At 30.2% G+C, this 13,449-nt stretch overlaps 2 protein-coding genes across 2 annotated transcripts; one reads left to right on the top strand and one right to left on the bottom strand.

Moving 5' to 3' along the window:
- Nucleotides 1-9,297: 9,297 nt before the first annotated feature.
- Nucleotides 9,298-10,554, bottom strand: Triagg1_689 (uncharacterized protein; the record flags this gene model as incomplete). Its single annotated transcript, XM_062904460.1, has 1 exon — nt 9,298-10,554. One exon carries the CDS (start codon nt 10,552-10,554, stop codon nt 9,298-9,300), a length of 1,257 nt encoding a protein of 418 aa, XP_062761039.1.
- A 940-nt stretch (nt 10,555-11,494) lies between these two features.
- Triagg1_688 (uncharacterized protein) lies at nt 11,495-12,898 on the top strand (the record flags this gene model as incomplete). Its single annotated transcript, XM_062904349.1, has 1 exon — nt 11,495-12,898. The coding sequence occupies one exon, from the start codon at nt 11,495-11,497 to the stop codon at nt 12,896-12,898; it is 1,404 nt and encodes a 467-aa protein (XP_062761038.1).
- Between the last annotated feature and the right edge of the window lie 551 nt (nt 12,899-13,449).

The raw sequence follows: 13,449 nt of genomic DNA, 5'->3' as shown, positions 1-13,449 counted from the left end.
GCAGTCGGTCTGTTGTGGGAGTGTGACAGTGGTCTGTATCAAGAGAATCAGCCACTTCGCAATCTGCGCCATGCGAAGGATTTTAACACCTTAATCGATGATTTCATGCGAAACATTCTGAGTCTGTCTAAGGAAGAAGCCCTGGGAACCGCTTGGCTTGGCATAGTAAAGCAATACTCGAGCATGGAGTTAACAAATCCAACAGACCGTCTCGCCGCCATCCACGTGTCAGGGGTCCGAGGAAGGAAGAGGCATAATGGAGCTATGGAGCCGGCGAATACTACTAAAGTCACTGCTTAGAGGCTAGTCACAGCCAGGATTTACTATATAAAGGAGCGTAAATCCCCTTAGTTTTAGAGAAGGTTAAAGATAAATATAGTTATTATATACCTCTTAGCTACTTTATCTCTTTATAATAACTAGAACCTCTCCTTAACTTTATTACTCTCTTATATACTGCTATTTTTAATAAGTTTATTTTTTTTTAAAAAGTAAAAAATTATTAAAGTAAAAATAATAAAGGCTACTGCTTAAAAGTAAATAAAAAGTTAGTTATATTTTAAAAGTATATAATAAAGCCTTATACCTTATATAATACCCCTTAAAAAAAAATTTACTTTTTAAACTAATACTTTAATTTTTAATATATAATATAACCCTTAACTTATTACCCTAAATCCCCTAGCTTTTTTTAAGGGATAATATACTTTTTTAATTAAGAATAAGCTATTTAGTTTTATAATTTTTATTATAAAAAAAAATTAAAAAAAAAAGCTTACTTAATATTTAGTAAATTTTATTAATTTTTAAAATAAAAAATTTAAAGTACTTTTTTTATAAAAAAAGCCTTTTTTTAAGTTACTTATTATAGTTTTTTAAAAAAAGCTTATAAAAAAGTTAATAAATTATATAAAAGATTAAAAACTATATTTTCTAAAGCTTATATTTAAAAAAAAAACTTAAAGAAAATATTAAAATTATATTTTTAAACTTAATATTTTATTTATATTTAAAAAGATTATTAATAAAATATATAAGGTTTTTATAATAAGCCTTTATCTTAAAGAAAAAGCTTAATAATATTAGATTAATTATTTTAAAGAGGAACTTTAATAGAACTATAATAATATTACTTATATATAATACCTAAGGTAATATAAAAATTAAGTTAAAGATATTTAATCTTATATTATTAATAAAAAAAAGGTATTAAATATTATATATTAAGAAAAGGGTAAAATTATAAAAAAGTTTATTAAATAATTTAAGAAGGTTAATAATAAGGTTTTATATTATATAAATAATAGTTATAAAATCTTAATTTTTTTTTAAAAAGTATTTTTAAAAATAAAAAAGTATATTCTTTATAAAAAACTCCTTATTATATAGTAAAATTTTTATAAAAAGTACTTTAGGGTAAAATTAATTATTAATAGCCTTAGTAAAGGGGATAAATAAGGAAAAGAAAATTTTACTTATTTTAAAAAAAGTAAATATATTTTTTATACTTTATATAAAAAAAAAAAAGTTTTAATTATACTAAAATAATCCTTAGGCTAAATAAAAAATAATATTTTAGTTAATAACCCCCTGGCTATTTTAAAATAAAAAAGGTATAAATTTTTATTAAAGATTATATATTATAAATATAAAACTCCTAGGTATTATTTTATAAGTTATAAAAAGCTAGATTATTTATATTATAAAAATAAAAAGTATATTATAAAGTATTATAATAACCCCTAAGTAAGTATTTTAGCTAACTTAGTATAAGGCCTAAATTTTAAATTAGTTATTTTAAAAAAAGCTTAAGAAAATAAAATTTACTTATTTAAGCTATTACTTATTATATCCCTTATAATAAAAAGAAAAGTATAAATATAAGTAAAAGAAATATAAAAGTTAAAAATTACTATTTTTAATATTAAAAGTAATATTAATATATTAAATAAATACTTAGTAGGTAATACCTTAGTAATACTTAATAATAACTTAGTAATTACCTTAATATATAAAGACTTAGGTAAAATATATAAATATACCCTTTAGCTTTTAAAAATAAAAAATAACTAAAAAGTTAAAAAGTAAATACTTATAAATTTTATAATAGTAAAAATACTTAATAATATTATCCTAGGGAGGCTATAGTATAATTAAATAGATTTTATTATTATTACTAAGGATAATCTTTTTTAATACTTAATATTAATAAAAACCTTAATAATAGCTATTTTTAAATAGTAAGTATATACCTAAGTAAAAAAAACTTAAGTTAAATTAATTATTATATATTCTAATATTAATATTATTATAAACTAAAATACCCCTATAACCTTACCCTAAGAGAAAGTTATAAAGCCTCTGCTTATAAAATATATAAATAAAGTAAAAGTATTTAATTTAAAATTAATAATAAAACTAATACCTTTATAAAGATTAATATATATAATAAATCTAAAGTTAAAAATAAAACTTTTTTAAAAACTTATTTACTCCTTAGTAAAAAAAAAGCTAAAGGTATTATAAAAATATATTAAGTAAATATTATAGTAAAGCTAAATATATTAATTTATAAGTTCCTAGGGTATATTAATATTATTTATTTTAAAAAAAGAAAGTAAGTTATACTTTTATATAAATTATTATATATTAAATAAAATAATATATAAAAACTATATACTACTACCCTTAATTTATAAAATCCTTAATTAACTTTAAAGTATAAAGATTTACTTTAAGTTAAATATAAAGAATATATATTATTATATAAAAGTTTATAAAGGAGATAAAAAGAAAATAGCTTTTAGGTATAAATATAAGTTATATAAATTTTAAGTAATACCTTTTAAATTAACTAACACCCCTGTTATTTTCTAAAGGTATATTAATAAGGTATTTAAAAGCTTAATAAACTATATTTATATAATTTATTTAAATAATATCCTAATTTATAATAAAAACCCCGCTAAGTATATATAATATATTTAAAAAGTGCTAAATAAGTTAAAGTAATATAAGATATTTATTAACCTTAAGAAATATAAATTTAATATAATAGAAATCTTTTATTTTAGGTTTATAATAACTCCTAAAGGGATTAAAATAAAAAAAAAGTATATAAAAGTAATTATTAATTAGCTTATTTTATATATTATTATTAATATTTTTATTTTTATTAATTTTACTAATTTTTATTAAAAGTTTATAAAAAACTATAGTAAAATTATAATACCCTTAATTAATTTAATAAAAGAAAAAGCTAAGGGGAATATTATATTAGAAAAATAAGGGTTAATAATATTTAAGGAACTTATTAATACTTTTTAATAAAAACCTATACTTTATTATTATAACCCTAATATATTAATTTATATTAAAATAAATACTTTAAAATATATAATTAATACTATATTATCCTAGTTTATAAATAAAGCCTAGTATTTTATTACCTATTTTTTATAAAAGCTTAGTAAAGTAAAAGTATATTATTAAACCCCTAATATTAAAATATTTACTATTATAAAAGTATATAAGACTTAGAGATATTATTTTATATATACCTAAAATAAAGTAAAAGTTATTATTAATTATTTAAATTATAATTTTCTTATTAAAAAAAAGAAGCTTTTAAGTAAGTAAATATTATAATTATAAAAGTTAGCTTTATATAATTTTAAGATTATATATAAACTAAGTAAAGTTAATCTTACTAATAAGCTATCCTATTAAGTAAACTTATATTAATTATAAAATAAAAAGTAGTTATTTTTTAAATATTTTATACCCTTTATAAATAGATTTTATATTAAATTATACTTAAAAAATAAAAAAATATAGGAAAAGGGACCCTGCCTTAGATTAATAACATAGGATAACTACTTAAACTTAAGGTTATACTTTAACTTAACCCCTTAAGCTAGGAAGAACTTACTAAAAAATAAGCCCTGCCTTTAGTATATAACCTATAGGCTAGTTAAATTTACATAAATAATATATAAAAGTACTATTATAATATTAAAGGAATTACTTAAAACCTTATAAAAGATATTATTTATTATATAGTAAAAGAATACCTAAGTATAAGAATTAATAGCTAAATATAAAGCCCTAGGGAGAATTTATAATAAATAAAGTATAAATAAAAAATATCTTCTTTATTATAAAGCTAGAATTTTTATATTTTATAATATAAAGTAAAAGATATTAACCTTATTTTATAATAATAAAATAACTAATTACTTAGGCATTAGTAAAAGCTATATATAAATAACTTAGACTTATTTTTAGTAAAATATAAAAAAAGATTTAAAAAAATATATTAATACTTACTATATATATTAAATAATAAAGCCTTATTATTATAAACTTTATAGGGAATTAGTAATATTATTTATATTAATATAATTATAAAAAAAGCTTTTAATAAACTTTATTATAGGGCTTCTAAAGATTATAAAAAGAGGAAAAACCTATAACTTAATACTTATTATTATTAATAAATTTATAAAATATATATTATACCTCTTATACTTATAGTAAATAATTATAAATAGCTTAGTTAATAAGTTCCTTTATTATATTTTTAAGCCCTATAGAATTCCTAAAGGAATAGTATTAAATTAAAAAAGCCTTTTTACTAATATATTTTAAAAAACCTTCTATTACCTACTAAGTTATAAAAAAAGACTTAGTACTACCTTTTACCCTTAGATAAATAACTAAATAAAGTAGTAAAATTAAAACCTTAAATATTATCTTAAGGCCTTTTATAATAAAAATTAGCTTAACTAGCTATATAAGCTCCTGCTTATAAAGTTTATATATAATATAGTAAAATACTTAGTAACTAAGTAAATATTAATATACTTACTATTAAACTATAAACCTAACCCCTTTTTTATTAATAATAATAATTTATAATATATAAATAAAAATATTATTAATTAAGTTAATAAAATAATTAAAAATTAAAAAAATATAACTACTATTTTATAATACTTTAGTAACTTATATTATAAATAGTATAATAAAGGAAGGTAAAGGAAAGTATTTAATATAGGAGATTAAGTATTAGTATTAATTAAAAACTTTAGACTTAGGAAATTAAGCTAAAAGTTAATATTTAAATATATAAGACTTTACTAAATTAATAAAGTTATTAATATAAGTAGCCTTACTTATTAATTAAAACTTTTAACCTTAATTAAAATATACTTAATATTTAATATTATAGTTTTTAAGGAATTTAAAAGTAAAAATAAAGTTTTTAAAGAGCTAGAGAATAACCCCTTTATATTAAAAAAGATATATAATATTAAGAAAATTATAAAATATAAAAAAAAAGAAAGGGGCTATATTTACTATATAAAATAAAAGGGCTATAGTAAAGAATATAATTCCTAGGTATTAAGAAAGGATTTTATAAATTAGAATTTTATAAAGGAATATAAAAATAACCTTTAATAAAACTTTATAAAATCCTAAAGTATAAATAATACCTTAGCTATATTAAAAGTAGTTTAAATAATAAAAAGCTTAGTAAGTATAATATATAAGTATTAGCTTAAAGGTCTTATATAAATATATAAGATTTACTATAGAAAGTAAGGAAAAACTTATAAGCTCCCTAAGGTAGTTAAAATAGTAAGAAGCTTAGTAAATATAATTTATAAAGGTATATAACTAAGGTAAGGACTAATTTAAAGGGCTTATATAAATATATAAGATTTATAGTAAAAAATAAAGTAAGGAAAAACCCATAAGGTTCCTAAAGTAGCTTAAATAATAAGAAGCTTAGTAAATATAATCTATAAATAGTAATATAGCTAAGGTAAGGACTAGCTTAAAGGACTTACTTAGATATATAAAATCTACTATAAGAGATAAAGTAAGAAAGAATTTATAAAATCCCTAAAGCTGCTAAAATAGTAAAAAGCTTAGTAAGTATAAGTTATAATAGTTAATAATATAATATATAAATACTAGCTTAAAGGGCTTATATAAATATATAAAACCTATTATAAAAGATAAAGTAAGAAAGAACTTATAAGCTTTCTAAAGCTATTAAGATAATAAAAAGCTTAGTAAATATAAGTTATAATAGTTAGCAGTATAATATATAAGTACTAGCTTAAAGAACTTACTTAAATATATAAGATCTACTTATAAAGCCTATTATAGTAAGAGATAAAGTAAGAAAAAAGCTATAAGGGCCCTAAAGTAGCTTAAATAATAAAAAGCTTAGTAAATATAATTTATAATAATATATAATATAATATATAAGTATTAGCTTAAAGGACTTACTTAAATATATAAGATTTATTTATAAAGCTTTAGTAATAAAAAAAAGTAAAAAAAAGCTAGGGAAAACCCTAAGTAAGAATATAAATTTTATAAAAAGGGAAAACCTTATAAAAATATAAGAAATTCCTTATTTATATTTATTTATTTTTTACTACTTTTTTTTAATTTCTTTTACTTTTATTTACTTTTTTTAATTTCTTTTACTTTTTCTTAATCTTTTTTACTTTCCCTTACTAAAGTTATTAATAAATATTATAATTACTAAATATTATATTAAAATATTATAAAAGCAAAGGGGTTATAAAATATATTTTACTTATTAATATTACTTATAGTAGTATTATTAATAATAAGGGTTATCTTAGCCTATAATATATTAGCCTAGGAATTAAAGTAATCTTAAGTTATAGTAATAGAAATAATACCTTAAGCTTAGCTAGGTATAAGCTAGAATTATAAAAAAAGTTAGTAAAAGGTAATTTAATAAAATTAAAGGAAATAAACTAAAATATAAAATATAAGCGTAGCCTAGAGGTTATATAATAAATTTATAATATTTAGTTAAACCTAGGTATTTATAATTTTATAAATATAGTATAAATAAGGTTATTATATTACTGCTATAATATAGGTTTAATAAGTAAGAGTTATTAAAATAAGACTTAGCCTTATTTTATTATAAGCTTTTTTATAATTTACTTAAAGTATAATAATATAGGCCTAGGTATATATTAGTATTTACTACACAGCTATTATAAAATTAACTTACTAAGTTAGGGTTATTAAATTTAATTTTATTAATTAGGTTTATATATATAGCCTTATTAATAACTAATATAAAAATATAAGTATTATTATAATTATTATAATAAAAGTATTTATTATTATTATTTAAAAAAAAGTAAGTAAAATTTTAGTAAAATAAACTTAAAGAATAAGGCTATATACTTAATATATTATAATAATATTTTATAATATTACTTAGTTTTTAATAATTATAATAATATATATAATATTTATAAATATAAGGCTTATATTAGGTTTTAGTAAAAAAAAAGGGGGCTAGGATAAAGTATAATTTACTTATTAGCCCTTAGTAGTATAATAGGGGAAGGCGTAAGTATAAGTATAGCTACGGCTGTAGTTATTATTATAGTATTTAGTACTAGCTTTTAATAAAGTATAATTAAAAGGAATATTATAGTAGAATTATTAATAAAGGAGGAAGAATATAATTATAATAATAGTAATTAAGGACCCTATAAAAAAAAAAAAAAAAATACCTTCTTTTATAATTTAAGTATTATAATTAATAATTATAAACCTGCTTTATAAAATTATTATTATAAAAGGTAAGTTACTTTATAATAAATAGCCTTTATATAGCCTTTTACTTTTATTTACTTAGGGATTATATTTTTTATTATTATAATACTAAATAAAGGTTTTTTATTTATAGCTAAATCCTACTATAGCTTATATAATAAGGAGTTAGGGCTAATATTTTAATAATACTTTATAAAAAAGTATAAAAAAAAATTATAAAGAATTATATAAGGGTATACTTTAAAAAAGGAAAGGCAGTTTATTAAGGGTTTAAAAAAGAAAAAGGTATAATAAAGTTATAAAGCTAGTAAATATTACTAAAGTTACTGCTTAAAAGCTAATTATAGCTAGGATTTACTATATAAAGGAGTATAAATCCCCTTAGTTTTAGAGGAGGTTAGAGATAAATATAATTATTATATACCTCCTAGCTGCTTTATCCCTTTATAATAACTAGAACCTCTCCTTAACTCTATTACTCTCTTATACGCCGCTGTCTCTGACACCACGGAGTTGCCCGTCGTCTCTCGGTACAACACAACGTGGAATACTTTGGTGTAATGTTCAAGGGATTCTATTCAAGATCTCTTCCTTGGATATGTATAATGGGCGGGCAGGAAGAAGATGGGCATATCCGAAAGGAGTTTCCTAGCTGGTCCTGGGCTTCAGCCAAGGACTTCCGTTACGACGTAAACTACTTTGTAAGTGACGCTTCTTCGAGGATCAAAGATCTCATTCGATATGCCGACCCGGGACGGCCTACATCTCTTGACGAAATCATCGACTTTGGAGACCGTTCTAAGCGAAAGCTTGTGTTGCGAGGTCCTTTGGTTTCGGTGAAATTGAAACCACATGACTTTTTTCAGCGACAAGTCTCGAAATCAAATGATGATTTCCGTCGGGCCTCATATGATTTCCACCGGGCCATCAACGGCCCAATCTGGAAAGGACAGGAAATCGATTGTCATACGGATTGTAAAAGGAAATCTTCGGAATTATGGGCAGCGACTCTCCTCCTATGCAATAAAGAAGTCATGAAAGAGGGGGTACTCGTGTCAAGCAGGGCAGTCTGCTACAGGGGTCTGGTATTGGGGAGATCAGAGGAAGACGGGCCAGATGCGTTCGTGCGACTGGGTCATTTCTCGGCTATCATTCCGTGGTCAGAGGAGGAGGAGGGGGGAGGTTATCTTGATGACTGGGGGAAAGAAGTTTGTTTATTTTAGTTTCCAATTTCATCCTATTATATTAGACGTGATAAAAGTTCTCTTACAGAGTGTTTAAAACCTTTTAATCGTACCAATGTACCTACAGTAAGAAGCCTAGAAAACTAGGCGCATTAGGACACCCCATACTCGGCAGATTCGAGAGATGTTTGTAGCTACATATACAATTATAGTATACGAATTCTTTATCTATTAATGTTGTTTTCCAATTGATTACATTAATTGTACGTCCCATGTACATAGGTAATCCTTTCTTGTCACTTCCATTTGCATTGTGACAAATGAACAGTCTCGTAGATCATCAGTGGTCACTTTATGAAGAAAGAACTTTTATTCATATATACTATACAAAAGATCAAAGCAAGCAAGCATATGCCTCATCGCACCTCCGTCAACAAAGGTATCGACAAACTATAAGAAGGATCGCATTACATGTCAAGGCATCCTAAGAAGAGTCCCCCTTATCATCTTCATGCCACTTTCGCCGCGCTTTCCCCGGATCACGCAGATGCCGATGCTTCATATCCAAGTAAAAAGGATGCATCGGCCCACAAACCTCTCGAACAAGATAATCCCAAATGAGGTCGTCTGGGGAGCGACAAGGTCCGAGGCAGTGATATGTGCAGACCTTCAACCTCCACTCTTTTGTTGCCTCATCTCTTTGCAGCGAGATGTCATAATCGGTGTAGCAGTACTTGCATGAACCGCTTTGTTGGAAATGGTGATTCTGATTCCAGTCCTTGTGGCAAATGCTCCGATCGTTGTAACACCGAGCGATATAAATATGGCAATACGTGTGTGTTTCCGTAATGCATCTCAGGTGGCAGCAAATGGGCAAGTGAATGCTTTCCAAGAGTCTCGCCAAGTGCTCCCAGGCCACCACCGGCCCCTCTACCGTGTGAGTTCGAGCCATGTAGAGCTCATTGTCGATAATCTTGGGTACGGAGTCAAAAGAAAATCTCCAGGGGGTTTGAAAAGCCTTTGCCTTGGATCCCCGTCGTGGCTTGAAATCAAAGACAGTCCGTTTGCAAGCTTTCGATACCTTCAAAGCTTTTCTCAGGTCATCATCCCAGTCATCTCGATCATTGATAGCAGTCCTGTTCAAGACGATGAATTTTTCGAACTTGAGGTGTCGTTCAAGTGTCGAAAGGGGAAGCCCATGAGACTCGCCATAAAAGTGTCTGTCCATGGCCAAGTATGCTTCCATGAAATAAAGGTGTGCTTCTTCATGGACGGGATGCCAGAGTAATGCCATCAGCTTGAAGTTTCGTTTGTTGACCAAGTCCCAATCGCCATCCAAACTCGACTTGACATGATCATGGCCACCAACTTGGCCCTCCCAGTTCTGGTCCTGGTTCAACGGACACAGTTTCTGGCGCCAAAAACAAAAGTATACTTTGGGCAGATCTCTCTGCAACATGAACAACATTGCCGAAGTTTCCTTTTCATCGGGGACATTTGATGTCAGAAGATGGAAAGTAGCATAAAAGCCCTTGCAGGTAAGGGCTAGAGAAAGACGTGAAGGCATTGGGAGATGGTCCATTATCATGAGCAACATCTCCGGTGGGATGTCTGCGATGACACATGGCGCTGTCCTTGGCGACATATCCAGATAAGAGTGCGGCATCTGGTAAATCTCTCCGGGAGCCCTTGCCGGTTCTTGTCGTCGAGGTCTATACTGTATAGTTCGAGTGCGTGCCATTGTGAATATTGGATTGAAGTAGATGTCAATCGTGAATTAGGTCAAAAGAGATATCAATTGTGAGCCGGGTCAAAGTAGATTTGAATTGAGAGCTGGGTCAAAGTTGATTTGAACTGAGAGCTGGGTCAAAGTAGATTTGAATTGGGCCTTTATTCACGTGGGATACTGGAATATTGTGCGTGGAAGATGATTCGAATCACAATTCTAGGGGCAAGGTACCTGATTTATAGTCAAACAAACGCAGGAAGAATTAGCATTCAGCGTCCAAAGCTATAGATACACAATAAACAGTAAACAAGACGTGTTGCTCAGCAACTTCGAAGAATAAGATATCCATGGGATATAAAATTCGACGATGGCTTCATGTCTGGCGGATTCAAAGTATAAGACTTGGACGGTGATTGGTCGAGGGATATCGCGGGGGAAATCCGGGGTGGTGGCGTCCCCTTTACAACACCGATTGACTTCCATAACCAAGCCACAGACAACTTTCTACTAGATAATGGAAGATTGGCTTTTACAGAAAACTCAACTGGGGACGTTGTCGAGGTAACAGTGAGTATAAGAGCGCCTTGCGAGAGTATATCTGTATGATAAGGCATGGGCGTGTGCATAGAGTATGCGGGCGAGCGGACAGTAAAGAGCACAGTATAAGAAAGACTTGAATGATGATAGAAACTGGGTAGGAAAATGAATATTTCAATGCTTACCATAGGTATGATATGGACAGCTCGAGTATGGTCTAAGCACCTCTGTTCATACAAGAAACAGTGCGTTGTTGATATCGCCACAGTACGGACAGCTGCTCGGAGGATTTGCCCGATCTCCCGGCTTCACCAGATCCACAATATATCGTCCAATATCATATCAGATCGTGCTCGGCTTCACGACAGTGAAACTCGAGCAATTGGCAGCCGACACGGCGTGACTTGCGCCAATCATGTCTGCCTCACTGCTGCGGTCGCGTCTCGCCGCTACCACCAGCCTCAAGTCCGTCCCCCGATCATCACGTCTCCCGCAAAACTCTCTCAGAACTGCGGTCCCTCGTCGCTATAATTCGAGCTCAGCCGGCAGCTCTAACGGCGGATTCAAGGCCGCGGCTTACAGCACTGCGCTGGCGGCTGCTCTCTACGCCTCCTACTACTACACGACCGACACGCGAGCCTTTGTCCACCGATATGTCGTCCCGCCGCTGCTGCGAACCGTCGTGCCCGATGCCGAAGATGCGCACCATTTGGGCGTTTCGGCGCTGAAGCTGCTCTACGAAGTCGGCTTGAACCCCCGAGAGCGTGACGCCGCCGCCAACAGCTCCAGCCTCTCGGCCTCCGTCTTTGACCACCAATTGGCGAACCCGATCGGCATCTCGGCCGGTCTGGACAAGGACGGCGAGGTTCCCGATGCGCTGTTTGCGCTCGGAGCCGGCGTTGTCGAGGTCGGTGGCTGCACGCCGCTGCCGCAAGAGGGAAACCCCAAGCCCCGAGTCTTTCGCGTGCCAATTCTCGACGGCATGGTCAACCGATATGGCCTCAACTCAAAGGGAGCCGACGACATGGCGATCCGCCTGCGCGACCGGCTCCGACGATTTGCGCGCTCAATAGGAGTCACCGAGGAGGAAATCATCAGTGGAGAGGCCGGTGTCCCCGTGGGAAGCTTGAAGCCTGGGCGCATACTCGCCGTGCAAATCGCAAAGAACAAGGAGACCAACGAGAAGGACGAGCAGGCCGTCGCCTCCGACTATGTCTACTGCACGCGGCGATTGGCCCGCTACGCCGATGTCCTGGTCGTCAACGTCAGCAGCCCCAACACGCCAGGCCTCCGAGACCTTCAAGCCGCAGAGCCCTTGACACGGCTCCTCGCAGCCGTTGTCGACGAGGCATCTCGAACAGACAGAAAAGTGCGCCCCAAGGTCATGGTCAAAGTCTCCCCCGACGAAGACGAAGATTCGCAAATGGAGGGCATTGTCCAGGCCGTGCACAAGAGCGGCGTCGACGGCATCATTGTTGGAAACACCACCAAGCGGAGAACCGGCCTCAACCCCAAGGGAGCCAAGCTCTCAGTCAGGGAGCAAAAGGCGCTGATGGAGACGGGCGGCTACTCTGGCCCTGCCATGTTCGACCGAACACTGCATCTCGTCGGCCGATACCGCAAGATGCTCGACTCACAGCCCGGCGATGGCAAGGGTGAGCAAAAGGTGCTTTTTGCAACTGGAGGCATCACGAATGGAGAGCAGGCGTTGAAGGTGCTGAATGCTGGTGCGAGCGTAGCGATGGTGTACACGGGATTGGTTTATGGAGGAGTTGGGACGGTTACAAGGATGAAAAAGGAGATGCGTGATGCTTTATAGAGGCGTGATTTTAGGAGATGCAACGGAAGGATTTCCATGAGCGTCTTAGAGGTGTTGAAAGGAGATATGTGATATACTACTACCTTTGTATTTATAACGAAAAAGTCGGATAGCAACGTTGTGTCAATGCCAGTGTATAGACGGACATATGAATTTCTTTTACAGCAATTTGTTGAGCACGGCGTCCGTCTTGTATTCTTTTCACTTGTAATGTTTTAGACCCTCTTGTATAATAGCAGCAGTATGTACGTGGTGTTTACAGCAACCAACAAACTCTACACAACCACCAAATTCCTATCAACCACACTATTTATTCAGTTGAATTAACTTCTAATTCATCATCCGAGTTATCTATTCTATAGTCGTATCCTCTCCTCTTCTCTTTAAACAAGACTCAGATTGTAGCAACAAAATGCAGGGTAATTGAAACAAGAATCGCCGCTAGCCCCAAACAGGCAAGGCACAGGTACAAGCAAAGATACGCCACATGCCCCCACTAAAAAGTTCAAATCGATATCGATTTCTCCAGGCTTTTGAATTTTACCATCTCC

This window comes from Trichoderma aggressivum (genome assembly GCF_033847375.1).
Source record: "Trichoderma aggressivum f. europaeum strain CBS 100526 chromosome Unknown scaffold_001, whole genome shotgun sequence".
NCBI lineage: Eukaryota > Fungi > Ascomycota > Sordariomycetes > Hypocreales > Hypocreaceae > Trichoderma > Trichoderma aggressivum.
The sequence above is the reverse complement of the archived record's forward strand: the minus strand, read 5'-3'. Positions and strand labels throughout refer to the sequence as shown.